This window comes from Piliocolobus tephrosceles, chromosome 16 (genome assembly GCF_002776525.5).
Source record: "Piliocolobus tephrosceles isolate RC106 chromosome 16, ASM277652v3, whole genome shotgun sequence".
In the NCBI taxonomy this organism is placed as follows: Eukaryota; Metazoa; Chordata; class Mammalia; order Primates; family Cercopithecidae; genus Piliocolobus; species Piliocolobus tephrosceles.
Genome location: NC_045449.1, coordinates 7642014 through 7658615, shown reverse-complemented (window position 1 = coordinate 7658615; position 16602 = coordinate 7642014). Strand labels below are relative to the sequence as shown.

General features: G+C 49.4%; 1 protein-coding gene across 1 annotated transcript in view; it reads right to left on the bottom strand.

Moving 5' to 3' along the window:
• Window positions 1–16602, bottom strand: part of DNAH2 (dynein axonemal heavy chain 2) — a 133364-nt gene that overhangs the window by 16033 nt on the left and 100729 nt on the right. Inside the window, exons 62-72 of the mRNA XM_031934294.1 lie at window positions 7347–7511; window positions 6671–6796; window positions 6377–6525; window positions 6238–6304; window positions 5998–6148; window positions 5636–5784; window positions 5321–5454; window positions 4995–5139; window positions 4653–4852; window positions 2691–2817; window positions 69–255 (exon numbers count right to left, since the gene is read on the bottom strand). Of these exons, the coding sequence (XP_031790154.1) occupies window positions 69–255; window positions 2691–2817; window positions 4653–4852; window positions 4995–5139; window positions 5321–5454; window positions 5636–5784; window positions 5998–6148; window positions 6238–6304; window positions 6377–6525; window positions 6671–6796; window positions 7347–7511 (1600 nt within the window). The remainder of the gene's footprint in view (window positions 1–68; window positions 256–2690; window positions 2818–4652; window positions 4853–4994; window positions 5140–5320; window positions 5455–5635; window positions 5785–5997; window positions 6149–6237; window positions 6305–6376; window positions 6526–6670; window positions 6797–7346; window positions 7512–16602) is intronic.

The following is a 16602-nucleotide window of genomic DNA, read 5'->3' as shown; positions in this document are numbered from 1 at the left end:
GGGAAGGGCAGGCACGCGGCTGAATGGAGGGAAGGAGAAAGTGAGAGTGGGGTACAGATGCCTGGTACCTGGCAGCATTGCCTTCTCCGGGGCAGCACTGGTATACCACAGGTGCCAGTCACGAGGGTACTGCTCAAAGGAGTTCATGAGTCCATGGAAGTTGGTCAGTTTGTCTAGCTCTGTGATGTTATCCCAGTAGGCATCTGCAAGCCAGCTAGTGCATGGGTTGTCCATTTGGCCCTCCCGATCCAGGACCTGGTGGGAGAGGGGGAAAAAGAAAGGGATTGACTTTGGAATACTTCAAAAGAAGAGTGATCTTTTTCTCCTTTCTCTCTCTCTCTCTCTGTTTCTCTCTCTCTTGGTGGGAAAGCCAAAATGGAGGGTTTGTTTGTTTTGTTTTGTTTTTCGTTTTTTTTTTTTTTGTTTTTTGTTTTTTGTTTTTGTTTTTTTTTTTGAGATGGAGTCTCATTCTTGTCACCTAGGCCAGAGTGCAATGGCGCAATCTCGGCTCACTGCAACCTCTGACCCCCAGGTTCAAGCTATTCTCCTGCCTCAGGCTCCGGAGTAGCTGAGATTACAGGTGCACAACATCACACCCAGCTAATTATTGTATTTTTAGTACAGATGGGGTTTCACCATGTTGACCAGGCTGGTCTTGAACTCCTGATCTCAGGTGACCCACCCTCCTCGGCCTCCCAAAGTGCTGGGGTTACAGGTGTGAGCCACTGCGCCCGGCCCAAAATGGGTTTTGTATGAGAGTGAAGAGATGAATACAGGGATCCTGGGGAATAAACGTGAGGGTCTAGGACTCAGACCCTGCCCTTAGCCCTCACAGTTCAAATTTAGGAGGCTGGCGCCCTCTGCTGGTTGCCTGGTAATAATGTCTCCAACCTAATGACTTCTTGGTAGCCTCGCCTTCACGGAAGCACAAACTGTTTACTCATTCATTCACTCACTCGCTTATTCATTCTTCTTAACAAACATTTATTGTTTGCCAACTATGCATTTTAATCATTGGGATGCATTACTGAGCAAAATGGAAAATATCTCTGCCCTTAGGGATTTTGTTTTCTAACATGGGATTGTGAACTCATGGGCAGATTATGAACCAAAAACGTAACAAATAAGTAAATTATCTAGTATAGCAAAGATGGCAATGCTATGAAAAAATAGGATACTCTGAGGAGGGTAAGGGAAACTGGTTGTGTTGAGGGGAAGTTTGAAGTATAAATAAGAAGATCAAGGTCGCATTGAGGTGAGGTTTGAAGGAGATGAGAGACGGCCAGGTGCACACGCCGGGCAGTAGGCTTCCAGCAGAAGGCACAGCCATGCGAAGGCCCCGAGGTGAGACGTGCCAGGGCAGTTGGGGAGGGCAATGAGGCCTGCGTGGCTGGAGCGGAGTGGGGGCTGTGTGGTGGGAGGTGGAGCCTGCCATGGGGAGCCAGTCACAATGGCATCCACTTTAAAAGGACTTCTCGGCCGGGCGCGGTGGCTCAAGCCTGTAATCCCAGCACTTTGGGAGGCCGAGACGGGCGGATGACGAGGTCAGGAGATCGAGACCATCCTGGCTAACACGGTGAAACCCCGTCTCTACTAAAAAATACAAAAAACTAGCCGGGCGAGGTGGCGGGCGCCTGTAGTCCCAGCTACTCGGGAGGCTGAGGCAGGAGAATGGCGTAAACCCGGGAGGCGGAGCTTGCAGTGAGCTGAGATCCGGCCACTGCACTCCAGCCTGGGCGACAGAGCGAGACTCCGCCTCAAAAAAAAAAAAAAAAAGGACTTCTCAGGCCGGGCAAAGTGGTTCACACCTATAATCCCAGCACTTTGGGAGGCTGAGGTGGGAGGATCACTTGAGCCCAGGAGTTCAAGATCAGCCTAGGCAACATGGTGGGACGCCACCTCTACAAAAACTACAAAAATTAGCCAGGCGTGGTGGCACAGGCCTGTAGTCCCAGCTATTCCAGAGGCTAAGGTGGGAGGATGGCCTGAGCCCGGGAGGTCGAAGCTGCAGTGAGCCAAGATCACTGCCCCTGCAGTCCAGCCTGAGTGACAGAGTGTGACTTCTCTGGTTGCTGTGTTGAGAGTTTGGCATGAGAGGTGGGAAGTGAAGGTGGGAAAAGTAAAGAAAATGTTGTCTAGGAGGGCGGGAGAGTGCAGCATGGTTGTCCAGAAGCCTTAAGGGCCTCCTTGGGGTTCATGATCATGGACTTAAAGCGAGTTCAGTCACTGTGGATATGTTCTTCTCCGGCCATGTTCAGTGCACGGGCCACGCAGGGACAGAGGGGCAGAGGAGCTGGATCTAGCCAGAGTGATAGATGCGACAGAGAGAGGAGGAAAATGGGGGTTGAGGAGCCTGTGGGGGAGAGATTGTGAGGGCGACCATGGAACTCAGGCTGGGGAAGGAGTGCCTTGAAAGGCAGTAAAAAAGTGGCAAAATCAGGCCAATCTGTGGGTCACAGGTGAGACATGCCACAAAGCCCAGCCTGTGCTGAGTGCAAGGGGGCGCATAGCAAGTCAACTCCGCAGCCCCAGGGAGCTCACCATGCACCTGATGCTGGCCTGGATTTTCTCAGCTCACTCACTGATGCTGTGGGCCTGACCCTCTGGGTCTGGAGTCCTTGACACACTTGACCTTGACCATCCCCAACGTTGACCATCCCATCCTGGGATGTGCTCTCTGCCCAACTCACCACACCCCCACGTAGAAAGAAGTTGTATTCATCCATGTTGAGCTTGCCAGAAGTCTCCAATATTTTGGCACACATATGAAAACTGAATAGTAGTTTGTGGCGTTCAAAAAGGGTACGGCAGGTGTACCTGGGAGAAAGGCAGAGAGGAGGGAGGGGCAGGATGGAATGGGGGCTGATGCTCCACACGAATGCTATGATCCCACTATCACACAGCCTCACACAGAGGACCTCACCAGCCTCTAATCCTAACCTAGAAACAGCCAAGGACTCAGGGGCCTAGAGACAATAATTTCCCAGAGTTCACTTATTATTATTATTATTACTTTTTGAGACTGAGTTTCACTCTTGTTGCCCAGGTTGGAGTGCAATGGCACGATCTCGGCTCACTGCAACCTCCGCCTCCCGGGTTCAAGCAATTCTCCTGCCTCAGCCTCCCAAGTAGCTGGGATTACAGGTGTCCATCACCACGCCTGGCTAATTTTTGTATTTTTAGTAGAGACAGGGTTTCACCATGTTGGCCAGGCTGGTCTTGAACTCGACCTCAGGTGATCCGCCCACCTCAGCCTCCCAAAGTGCTGGGATTAAAGGAGTGAGCCAACGTGCCCAGCCATTCACTTGTAATTAGTCATTCAGTTCCATTAAAAAAACAGAACATTCATTATTCCCCTACTATCTTGCCAGGCACTCTGCTAGGTCCTGAAGACACAAAGATGAATAAGCTGCAGTCTCGGAGAGGACAGAGAAGCTATTGGTTATGATGTCCCTGCCTGCTGGACTCAGGGGAAGTTTCCAAGAGTTGCTGCACCAAGGTGCAGCAGAGTTTTCCGGTGACATGGGAGAGGCAGAGAGGTCACAGCATCAGCAAAAGCACGAGATGGGCACAGCATGCAGGGCAGTCAGGGATGCTCAGGCACCCAGTGCAAGGTGGGAAAGGTGAGGCTGAAGCAGGAGAAGGCCAGGTCATGAGGGCTTTCGTGAGCCACCGGGATCAAGCAACCAACCACTGGCAGTCAGACCCGGGAAGCAGCATGGTCAGGTTTGCTCAGGTGGGCAATGCAGGAGGGTAGGTTGAGAGGGAGTGGGTAGAGGCAGGAGGACCTCTAGGAGACCATTGTGCAACTCAGAAAAAAGGATCACCAGGGCCAGAACTAAAGTACAGCCAAGCAGTGGGAAGATGGGGAGGGAACAGTTTGCAGAAATATTCATGAACAAAACCTGGTGACTGCTTTGAAAGGGAAGAGTCAAGGATAGCTCCCAGTTTTTGCCAGGCATGGTGGCTCACGCCTGTAATCCCAACACTGTGGGAGACCATGGCAGGAGGATCCCTTGAGCTCAGGAGTTGGAGACAAGCCAGGGAAACATAGGGAGACCCTGTCTGTACAAATAAAAATTATAAAAAATAAAGGATAACTCCCCCATTTCTGGCTTGGGTGACTGGGTCGTGGGCGTTGGTGCCATCCAAGGATGAGGACCCTGAAGAGGGAAGAGAATGAGTTGGATCTGAAGCGAGTTGAGCTTGAAGGGTCTGTGGGATGTCAGGGTAGAGAAGTCCAGTTCCTTGCTGCTCAAATGTGATCCACAGACCAGGAGCAGTGGCAGCCCCTGGGAGCTTGTTGGAGTTGCAGAACCCCAGGCCCCACCCCAGACCTGCCAAATCCCAACCGGTATTTTCACAAGATTGCCAGCGTGCTACCTGCCCGTTAACATTTGGGCAGTGCTGGTATCGCCAACAGTTGTGTAGACAAGTCCAGTGCTCAAGGGAGGGCTACAGACAGAAGATGGGGAATCGTCGGCCCACAGGTGATGGTTAAGCCATGGGAGCCAGGAGCTACCGGGAGGACGTGTGCCGAGGGACAGCGGCAGGCTGAGAGCCACGGCGTGGGAAAGCATGAAGGCGCAGTGGCCAGAAGAACCACGGCCACTCGGCCTCCGGGCTGGGGCATACTGGGGGCACCCTCAGACCTGTAGACAGCGTAGGTGTGGTAGTCGTTCAGGTAGTCAATGCGGTCCTCCAGCTTATTGCTGCGGTGGCTCTTGTCAATGCTGAGGATGAAGAGGCTGATGTAGGCATCCAGTGAGAACTGGTACATGGGGTCGATGCAGCCCATATCATTGAGCACGAAGAACAGGATTGATGCTCGCTGGGCACACGGGCGGTAAGCCTGCCAGCAGGGAGTGGAATCAGGGCCACCGAGGGACATGGCAGGGAGCAGGAGCTCAGGGAAGGAGGGGTCTCCAGCCGTCATGATGGAGTTGCATCTTGGATGGCTGGCGGGAGGCAGGGCTGGAGGGCCGGGAGCTTACCTCCCGGGCCAAGTCAATGTTGATCTCTGTGGTCTCACTGGTCTCCAGCTGCTCAGTCACCTCTGTGGCCGTGATCTTGGAGGTCTGCAGCGTGTTCACCAGCTGCACGTCATCCAGCAGGGAGCCGGTGGCCTCATTCAGCAGCCTAGGGGGAGGCCCAGAGGCACATGGAGCAAGGGGTTAGGGGGACCAGGCTCCCTGGGATGCTGTCGTGCCTGGGGTAGACTGGGTGGAGGCTGGCTGGGAGTAGACCTGTGGGGCGGTGGCGGGGCCTCCCGGGCTCAGGCCATCCTCCCACCTTAGCCTCTGGAATAGCAGGGCCTCACCGCAGGATCTCATCCTCCAGCTCCTTGAGCTTCCTCTTGCCAGCCGCAATGTTGATGACCAGTGAGTCCTTCTGCTCCTCCAGCTCGGGCCGCTCCTTCCTCACGACAATGCCCAGCAGCTGGGCCTCCAGGCCCTGGGGCATCAGCACTCACAGTGAGGGGCTCTCACCCCTTTGACCTTCACCTTCCTCATCCCGTTCCACCTCGAAAGACCCCTCATCCTCAGCTGCCCAACACAAGCTTGTCCCTTTTCTCAATCCTTCCCAACTCTTCCTGCTTCACCCTAGCTCAATCTGGACCTCAGCCTGCACCCACCTGTTCTTTAACGGCAAAGTTAACGATGGTGGTCTTGGCTGAGGTCTCTGGGCTGTAGTGGGGGTTGGAGAGCTTGGTGGTGATGTAGAAACGGAAACTGGTATTGTACTCCACCTCCTTATCGCCAATGCGCATCAATAGCCGACCACCTGCATCCACGGAAGGGTCAGGGGCAAGGACTCCATGTGACGGGTACCAGCTAATCCGTCCCCCACCGGCATCCAGGGGCAGTGACTTGGCCTGTCCTAAGGCCCCAGCCCAGGGCTGTCTGAACGGAGGGACAGGTAAGAACAGGACAGTCAGAGAGCCAGTCCTTCCCTCCCTAGCATCCCACTCAGCTGGTCTTGGGGACTTGTCCTAACCGATTCGGGCTACAGATTTGTTGAGCACGGGGTTGAGTGTGGGGTCCAGATATTCCTGCACATTCTGAAGTAGCACAGGGTATCCAAACTGAATGGCGTTTTCTAGGATTCGCAGGTAATCACTCATCTGCAGGTCAATGATCTTCAGGCCCTAGAGAGCAAGGGGGAAGGTGAAGGAACACTGCGGGAGAGGTGGGGCCTCAGGAAGAGGGGGACTAATCCAGCCCCCCAGCCTCACACCTGGCCTCCTTCCATGTTCTTAATCCATTTCAGGGCCTGGGCCTGAGGGTCGATCATCAGTGCCCACCTGGAGGGGGAGTACAGGTCAGAGGCGAGGCCGTCTCTCCCGTGCCACCCCCACGCCCAGCAGCACCCTTACCTGTTGCCTCGGGTGACGATGATGCCGTTCTCCGTGGAGAAGGCGTCTGAGGGCAACCCTTGGATGTTCCAGTCCCGGACTTTGGTAGGATTGGACAGGAAGTTATCAATGGCGAAGGAAGGGGAGCAAGGAACCTGAAGCTCCCAGATCTGAGGAGAGAAAAGCCCCAAGCTTTAACTTGAAGAGCTGAGCCCAGCAGCCCCTGCGTCTTCACGGTATCTCTTAATATTTCCAGAGGTCCTGCCCCCAGCCCTGGTTTCGGAGCTCGCTGATCATACCTGAGCCCCATCTCACCTTCCGGATCCAGATTTGGTTGACAATCTCATCCCGGTAGTTGGTCAGGAAGGGTCCCATGTAGGACAGGAAGGCAGCTGCCAGGAGACAGTCCCCTACCAGGTGGCCCAGGTCCTCCTCCAGACCCTGGCGGACAGGAGGGAGGGTAAGCCTGCCTGGCCCCGGCACTCTGGGAGACTCTTGGAATGCTATTGAAGGCGCACTCCTCTGGACGCTGTCTAGTTCAAAGAGGTTCTTTCCTTCCTCTAAACCTTTGCGTCCTGACAACTCTAGCCTGGTTGTAATTACTTTCGAGTTCTCTATCTGTAATGGCAATGTTGACATTCTGGTGATAAGGCCCAACCCTTTTGCGAAGCCAGGAGCTCACTGAGAGCAGAAACAAGATGTGCCATGTCTGTTTTCTCTCTGGTCGGCGGGCTACATCGAGTCCTTGTGTGTGCTTCACAGCCCTATCCAAACACTGAAGCAGATCCCTAATGGTGCAAAAAGCCTTTCCTTCCATTACTCTCACCAAAGGTGTGCAGGGGGAGGGGAAGAGCTCCCACACCTCAGTTCTTAGAGTTCCCTATACCCAGGTGTCCCGGTTTTCCCTGACTGCCCCTCAAGCTAAAAGGGATGGGTCTCTTGGAAGTGGTGAGCAGAGGGAAAGGACACCAGGTGGTATAGTCGATCTCACCTGGACTGTCTCCTCCCATCTGGCCTTCTCGCCTGCCAACCCCGACACCAGCATCCCGGCTCGCTCCAGCTTCAGCTCCATCTCTTCAGACTTCTTGCGAAGCTCCTCCTTCTGTGCCAGCTTCTCGTCGTACTGTTTCTTCAACATCTCCAGTTTCTCAGCTACCTGGGAGAGATTGGAGTATAGCGCATCAAACACAGGGCTTGTAGCCAGATGGTTCTCGTTCACATCATGACTCTGCCATTTTGTAGCTTTGTTAAATTAATCTCTTTGAGCCTCAGTTCCCTCATGTTGTAAAAGAATACCTACCCTATAGGGTTGTCGTGAAGAGTAAATTGAGATAAAATACATGTGATGAGGTGAATTTTCTTCCCCTTCCTGCCACCACCCTTTCCTAGAAACCAGAAACTACTTGGTAGTTTCTGGGTAGCTGGGTAGGGGGCAGAGATCTCTTAAAAGCATAATAAAACCACACAAGAGGCAGGTGGCTCACGCCTGTAATCCCAGCACTTTGGGAGGCCGAGGCAGGCGGATCACCTGAAGTTGGGAGTTCGACACTAGCCTGATCCACATGGAGAAACCCCGTCTCGGCCGGGCGCCGTGGCTCAATCCTGTAATCCCAGCACTTTGGGAGGCCGAGGCGGGCGGATCACAAGGTCAGGAGATCAAGACCATCCTGGCTAACACAGTGAAACCCCATCTCTACTAAAAAATACAAAAAACTAGCCGGGCGAGGTGGCGGGCGCCTGTAGTCCCAGCTACTCGGGAGGCTGAGGCAGGAGAATGGCGTAAACCCGGGAGGCGGAGCCTGCAGTGAGCTGAGATCCGGCCACTGCACTCCAGCCTGGGCGACAGAGCGAGACTCCGTCTCAAAAAAAAAAAAAGAAACCCCGTCTCTACTAAAAATACAAAATTAGCTGGGTGTGGTGGTGCATGCCTATAGTCCCAGCTACTTGGGAGACTGAGGCAGGAGAATCGCTTGAACCCGGGAGGCAGAGGTTGGGGTGAGCCGAGATCGTGCCATTTCACTTCAGCCTGGGCAACAAGAGTGAAACTCCGTCTCAGAACCAACAAACAAACAACCATACAAGATAGATTGACAAGCGAAGTCCAGACAGCACATAAATGACTGCCACTCCATGCCAGAGGCCATACCTAAGGTGGAACCTTGAAAAAGGAAGAAAAAGGGAGAAATGAACCCAAGAGCTGTTAGAGGGAGACTCCATTCGAGACAAAGGGCTGGCTGGGTGTGGTGGCTCATGCCTGTAATCCCAATACTTTGGCAAGCCAAGGCAGAAGGATCACTTGAGGCCAGGAGCTTGAGACCAGCCTGGGCGACATGGTGAGACCCCCACCTCTATTCAAAAATAGAAAATAAGAACAAAAATAAAAAGACAAAGGACCAAGTCCAAGGTCCCACACTAGAGATGGAGGCCTGGGCAGAGCTTTGTATACTAAAGAAACCCCTCTCAAGTCATTGCCACCTGTGGACTCTGTTGAGGTTGGAATGAATATATATATATATTCACTGAAATCTGAAGGAGAGAACTGATAGAGCCTTGTCCCAAGATCCTGTATATGTGTATGATCCTGTATGTATATCTGACCGGCCAACAGCAGTTGTGCCTGGATACAGACTGTATCACTGTCCTCTTCATCATGAGGAATATGGGGTGGGGGGTTACACATAGCATTTACATGATACATGTTCCCTTTCCTGCTGCTACCTCACTGAGAAAGGCAGCCCACAATCGTGGAAATAGTTCCACTACTACAAAGTAGAAGTAGCTCTGCTTTAACTGAGTGATTCTGGTAAGTTTCAACCTTTCGGAGCCTCGCCAGGGTTGCTGTGGGTAAGGGTGATGTGGGCTGTGGCACGGTGTGAGGCACACAGCAATAAGCCCTACCTGGCCCAAGCACTTGGAAATGGGAGAGATCACTCTCCAAAAAATATTCTTTAAAACAACGTGGAGGGCCAGGTGCGATGGCTCACGCCTGTAATCCCAGCACTTTGGGAGGCCAAGGCAGGCAGATCACGAAGTCAGGAGTTCGAGACCACCCTGACCACTATGGTGAAACCCTGTCTCTATTAAAGGTACAAAAATTAGGCCGGGCGCGGTGGCTCACGCCTGTAATCCCAGCACTTTGGGAGGCTGAGACGGGCGAATCACGAGGTCAGGAGATCGAGACCATCTTGGCTAACACGGTGAAACCCCGTCTCTACTAAAAAATACAAAAAACTAGCCGGGCAAGGTGGCGGGCGCCTGTAGTCCCAGCTACTCGGGAGGCTTAGACAGGAGAATGGCGTAAACCCGGGAGGCGGAGCTTGCAGTGAGCTGAGATCCGGCCACTGCACTCCAGCCTGGGCAACAGAGCGAGACTCCCTCTCAAAAAAAAAAAAAAAAAAAAAAAAATACAAAAATTAGCCAGGCATGGTGGCGGGCGCCCGTAGTCCCAGCTACTCGGGAGGCTGAGGCAGAAGAATCGCTTGAACCCAGGAGGCGGAGGTTGCGGTGAGCCGAGATTGCGCCACTACACTCCAGCCTGGTGACAGAGCAAGACTCCATCTCAAGGAAAAAAAAAAAATGTGGAGATTCAAAGTGTCACCTTCCAGGGAGTCTCTGAATCTGCTGTGATTCTGGGGGCTGCCCGATAAAATAAAAACAAGTAAAAATAAAGTGTCACCTTCCAAGGACACGATGGCTTATAGATTCAGCCTTGGTAGTGACCTCATAGACACCTTTAACACCTAAAGAAAGAAGGTATCACTCAGGAGGCATGTGATCATCTGGCCACTCAGAGGAACACTTGCTGGGGGCCTTACAAGCCAGCGGGGGTTGCACCCCAACCCCTGAGCCAGCCCATGCTTCAGGGGTCTTTGCTCCAACACCTGCCAGTCACCAGGATCATGTGATCCAGCCGGGCCTGCCCTCATCACCAACATTCTGACTGTAATTTCACTTCCCGTGGAGATTTGTCAATAGGGAGGTATCCAGGCTGCTCGATAGTTCTTTTCATTTTGTTTTGTTCGTTTCTCTTATTTTTTTATAGACAGTTTTTTTTATTATTATACTTTAAGTTCTAGGGTACATTTGCACAATGTGCAGGTTTGTTACATATGTATACTTGTGTCATGTTGGTGTGCTGCACCCATCAACTCGTCAACAGTTATTTTTTTTATAGACAGTTTTTTTTTTAATAGACAGTTCTGTTTCATCATTTATTTTATGTGCAGTGGTAGTGTTGTCATTGTTTATTTCTTATAGAAGAAATACATGTGGCCGGGTCTGGTGGCTCATGGCTGTAATCCCAGCACTTTGGGAGGCCGAGGCAGGCAGATCACGAGGTCAGGAGTTCGAGATCAGCCTGGCCAATCTCTCTCTCTTTTTTTTTTTCCTCAAAAAAAAAAGAAAAGAAAAGAAAAGAAATACATGCATGAGGTTAAAACCTAAATGACGTAAAAGAGGTTACAGGAAAATAGCATCTAGACCATCTTTCCCACAGCCAGACTTCTTCCTCTGAGGCAAACTACTTTGTTTATTTTGAGACAGAGTCTCGTTCTTGTCACCTAGGCCAGAGTGCAATGACACAATCTCGGCTCACTGCAACCTCTGCCTCCTGGGTTCAAGCAATTCTCCTGCCTCAGCCTCTTGAGTAGCTGGGATTACAGGTGCGTACCACCACACCTGGCCAATTTTTGTGTTTCTAGTAGAGGTGGGGTTCACCATGTTGGCCAGGCTGGTCTCAAACTCCTGACCTCAGGTGATCCTCTGGCCTCAGCCTCCCAAAGTACTGGGATTACAGGCGTGAGCCACTGTGCCCAACCATGGCAAACTACTTTTTAACCACTTTTCTTTTTATTTATGCTGGTTGTTACTTCCATATCTCTGAAAAATATGCGTATGCCTCTATTTTTAAAGTATGCTCATCTCTTTGGAGCTTTAAATTTTTAAAAATTATTATGAAAAGTTTTAAACCTAGAAACACCCATCAGCTAGATTTCACAGTTAGCATTTTGCTATATATATTTCATCTACTTGTTTTTTGCCAAAGTATCTTAAAGTAAATTTAAAACTCATGAAATCTCAAGCCTAAATACTTCATAACACATTTCTAAAAGTAATAATAATAAGGACATTTTTCTGCATAACTACAACACTATTATTACACCTAATAAAATCTTGGTCATATCTCAGAAAATAATAATTTTTACTACCTGTGATTTTTTTTTTTGAATAGTGAATCTATTTACATAAATCAAAATCCAAAAGGAACAAAAGTGCATATGGTGAAGGGGAAGTCTTCCTGCCATTCCTGAGCCTCGTCCCAGACCCTGCCCTAGTTTCCCGTGTAGCTTTCTAGAATAGTCCATGTACAGAATTGTTTATATATAAAGAAAACATAAGCACGGTGAAGGCAGGGACTTGTTTACCACAGAATCCTTAGACCTAAAATAATGCCCAGCACTCACATATTTTTTGAATAAATATATATATATATATATATATATATTTTTTTTTTTTTTTAAGACAGAGTCTCACACTCTCGCCCAGGCTGGAGTGCAGTGACGCCATCTTGGTTTACTGCAACCTCCACCTCCCAGGTTCAAGCTATTCTCCTGCCTCAGCCTTCCAAGTAGCTGGGATTACAGGCGTGCACCACCACGCCCGGCAAATTTTTGTATTTTTAGTAGAGATGGGGTTTTAACAAGTTGGCCAGGCTAGTCTCAAACTCCTGACCTCCAGTGATCCACCCGCATCAACCTCCCAAAGTGCTGGAATTACAGGCATGAGCCACCGTGCCCGCCCTGAATAAACGAATTTTTAATCAGTGGTTATGTGCTATAACACTGTTTGTACTTTACTATTTTTTTTGCTTGTTTCCAAATCAGTTCTTGTGAGCTGCCTCATTGTTTTTAGCAGCTGCAAAATACTCTTGTGTGAGATTGAACTATGATTTATGTAACAGGTCTCCTACGGATACACATTTGTGTTTTTCCAACATTCTGCTATTAACAATGCTGTAATAAATATCCGTGTACAAGGCCGGGCATGGTGGCTCACGCCTGTAATCCCAGCACTCTGGGAGACAGAGGCGGGAGGACTGCTTGAGGCCAGGAGTTTGAGACCCCTGGCAGCACAGCAAGACCCTGTCTCTACCCCTCGCAAAAAAAAAAAAAAAAAAAAAAAACTACAAAAGAAAAAAAAGTAATTCATGTACAGGCATAAGCACATCTTCACACTGTCATTTCTTGTTCCTTTAAATTTTGTTTACTTTGTGGATTTTTGAATAGCTATCAAAAATTCAAAAGGCCCAAGGGCGTGAGGGTATGAAAAGTCTTCCTTCTAACCCTGTTCCCCACTCAGCCAGGTGCCTTCTTTAGAGGCAGACAGTGTTACCTGTTTCTTGACTCTCCTTCCAGAGGTATTCTGTACATATACAAGCATAGTCTATAGTGCTGATGCCTGGTGTATCATTTTAGGCTATTTCTTTCTTTCTTTTTTTTTTTTTTTTTGACAGACTCTCACTCTTGTCACCCAGGCTGGAGTGCAATGGCGCAATCTCAGCTCACTGTAGCCTCCACTTCCCGGGTTCAAGCAATTCTCCTGCCTCAGCCTCCCAAGTAGCTAGGATTACAGGTGCCTACCACCACGCCCAGCAATTTTTTTTTTTTTTTTTTAAGTAGAGACAGGGTTTCACCATGTTGGCCAGGCTGGTCTCAAACTCCTGACCTTGAGTGATCTGCCTGCTTCAGCCTCCCAAAGTGCTAGGATTCCAGGCGTGAGCCACTGCACCTGACTTTATTTTTATCTTTATTTTTTGAGGCAGGATTTTGCTCTGTTGCCCAGGCTGGAGGACAGTGGCATAATCATAGCTCACTGCACTCTCAACCTTCTGGGCTCAAGTGATCCTCCCACCTCAGCCTTCCAAGTAGCTGGAACTAGAGGTGTGCGCCACTGTGTCCGGCTAATTTTTTTATATTTTGTGGAGACAAAGTCTCTCTATGTTGCCCAGGCTGATCTCGAACTTCTAGGCTCAAGCAAATCCCCCGGCCCCTGCCTCCCAAAGAGCTAGGATTACAGGCATAAGCCACCAAGTCCAGCCTGAATTGTGCACCTTAAAATGGTTATAATGACATATTTTATATGTATTTTACCACGATCAACCCCCTAAGAAAAGAAGGTATACATATGTGGATTTATAACCCCCGATCCAGTAAATGCTTGATGGTTGGATTGTATCTCTTATATTAATCTATTGCTAAAGATTTCTCCTAGTTAAATTTAAGTGCACAAGTTCCAGTTCCAGATAACTGACATTTTGGTGGAGCTGAAACCAAGATTTTCTCCATGTATCCTAATTGCCTCAAACGCTATTGGGTTTCTTCTGTGGTCTCTGGCAACAGTAATAACCAGAATTTTGGCAACATAATTTTATCTGCAAGCTGTGCATGCCTTATTAAGACCTTTGAATTCTATTTTAATCTCAAATAATGCTCATGAGAGACTTCATTCTGAACTAATACAGCCTCTGAGGTCCTGAGGAACAACATCCTTTTCCAGGGGGAGACAGCCCAGCTTAAGAAAACTGATCTACCTAGAGAACCCCCACCCCGCTACAGTCCAGATGTTCACGTCTCACTCAAATTCATTTTCTTTTTTTTTTTTTTGAGATGGAGTCTCGCTCTTTCGCCCAGGTTGGAGTGCAGTGGCCAGATCTCTGCTCACTGCGAGCTCCGCCTCCTGGGTTTACGCCATTCTCCTGCCTCAGCCTCCCTGGGACTACAGGCACCCGCCACCATGCCTGGCTAATTTTTTGTATTTTTTTAGTAGAGACGGGGTTTCACCGTGTTAGCCAGGATGGTCTCGATCTCCTGACCTTGTGATCCGCCCGTCTCGGCCTCCCAAAGTGCTGGGATTACAGGCTTGAGCCACCGCGCCTGGCCTCAAATTCATTTTCGAACTTAATCCCCAGTGCAGCGGTGTTGGGAGGTGGGGCATCTGGGAGGTGATTAGGTCAGGGGGGTGGAGCCCTCAGGAATGGGATTAGTGCCCTAGTCAAAGAAGCCCAAGAGAGCTTGTTTGTCCCTTCTGTTACGTGAAGACACACATAAGCATCATCTATGAGGAACTGGCCCTACCAGACACCGAATGTACTTGCACCTTGATTTTAGACTTTCCAGCCTTCGGAACTGTGAGATATCAATGTCTGTTATTTATAAATTACCCGGTATTTTGCTATAGGAGCCCAAATGAACTGAGATAACCCCTCAGCTGAGACTGAGCAGAACAGGAAGTTGGGGAGGATGATTTGGGGACTTTAACTTCAGAAGGTTGAATTCTAGATTTTTAACTCACAAAAGCAAGATTAGTTGATTTCAAATTTCCATTTCTTTGGACTTTAGTTTACCAAGGGATTTATTTAATCTTTGAAATTTAATTTCTCCCTGGGGGTTATATTCAAATTTGTGGAATTTCTGTGTATGGTGATTATTGGAGTGTTTTAATGCTGTCATTTAATTGAACTGCATGGCCTCTGATATGTTATATTGGACAATGTGACTAGGCATAATTTGGAATGCAAAATAGGAAAAAAATGTGAATGTTCTACCTTGGGGATACAGTTGCCCTGAAGTAAGTTAAGACATAATTTGGAATGCAAAATAGGAAAAAATGGGAATATTCAGACTTGGGGATACAGTTGCCTTGAAATATGTTAAGATTCTGTTCTGACCCATTTCAAAGCCTTCTGGGGCCCTATCTACGCCACTGGTTTGTAACCCTTGTTGTATATCAGAACTAGCTGACAAGTGAGTAATGGCTAAAGCTATGTACTCAAAATTTTTTTCTGATCTGCAACACAATTGGGCTCTGAGCCTCTTTTCAGATCTGAGCCTCGGTACTATGCATAAGCGTTCCCACCTCTGGTAGGCTCCGACAGGAAAGCTTTTAAAATGCTGATCCTTAGGCTCTGCCAGGGATTCTTACTTAATTGACCTGGGGCAGGGCCCAGGTATCAGCATAGTGTCTAGTTGCGAAGTTCTATTAAAAGGTACATTTGGGGGTGGGCGTGGTGGCTCACACCTGTAATCTCAGCACTTTGGGAGGCTGAGGTGGGCAGATCAGATGAGGTCAGAAGTTCAAGACCAGCCTGGCCAACCTGCTGAAACCCCATCTCTATTAAAAATACAAAAATTAGCCGGGCGTGGTGGCAGACGCCTGTAATCCCAGCTACTCGGGAGGCTGAGGAAGGAGAATCGCTTGAATCCGGGAGTCAGAAGTTACAGCGAGACAGGATCACGCCACTGCACTCCAGCCTGGGTGATAGAGCGAGACAAGGTCTCAAAAACAAAACAAAACAAAAAGGGTATATTTGGGCCAGGTGGGGTGGCTTACCCTTGTAATCCTAGCAACTTGGGAGGCCAAGGCAGGAGGATTACTTGAGCCCAGGAGTTCAAGACCAGACTGGGCAAGATGGTGAAACCCTGTCTCTACAAAAAATACAAAAAATTAACCAGGAATGGTGGAGTGTGCCTGTAGGCCCAGCTACTCGGGAGGCTTGAGTGGGAGGATCACCAGAGCCCAGGAAGTTGAGGCTGCAGTGAGTCGTGATTGCACCACTGCACTCTAGTCTGGGTGACAGAGTGAGATCCTGTCTCAAAAAACAAAAGCCTGTAATCCCAGAACTTTGGGAGGCCGAGACGGGCGGTTCATGAGGTCAGGAGATCAAGACCATCCTGGCTAACATGGTGAAACCCCGTCTCTACTAAAAAATACAAAAAACTAGCTGGACGAGGTGGTGGGCGCCTGTAGTCCCAGCTACTTGGGAGGCTGAGGCAGGAGAATGGCGTAAACCCAGGAGGCGGAGCTTGCGGTGAGCTGAGATCCGGCCACTGCACCCCAGCCTGGGTGACAGAGCGAGACTCGGTCGCAAAAAAAAAAAAAAAGAAAAGAAAAGAAGAGAGAAAGACAGAAAGAAAAGAAAGAAGAAAAGGAAGGAAGGAAGGGAAGGAAAAGAGGGAAGGAAAAGAAAAAGGAAGGGAAGGAAAAGAGGGAAGGAAAAGAAAGAAAGAAAAGAAGGTACATTTGGGGGCATGGTGGCTCACACCTGTAATCCCAGCAACTTGTGAGACTGAGATGGGAGTTCAAGACCAAGACCAGCCTGGGTAATATAGCAAGACCCCATCTCTAAAAATAAATACATAAATGCTTCTTCTTCTTCTTCTTCTTCTTCTTCTTCTTCTTCTTCTTCTTCT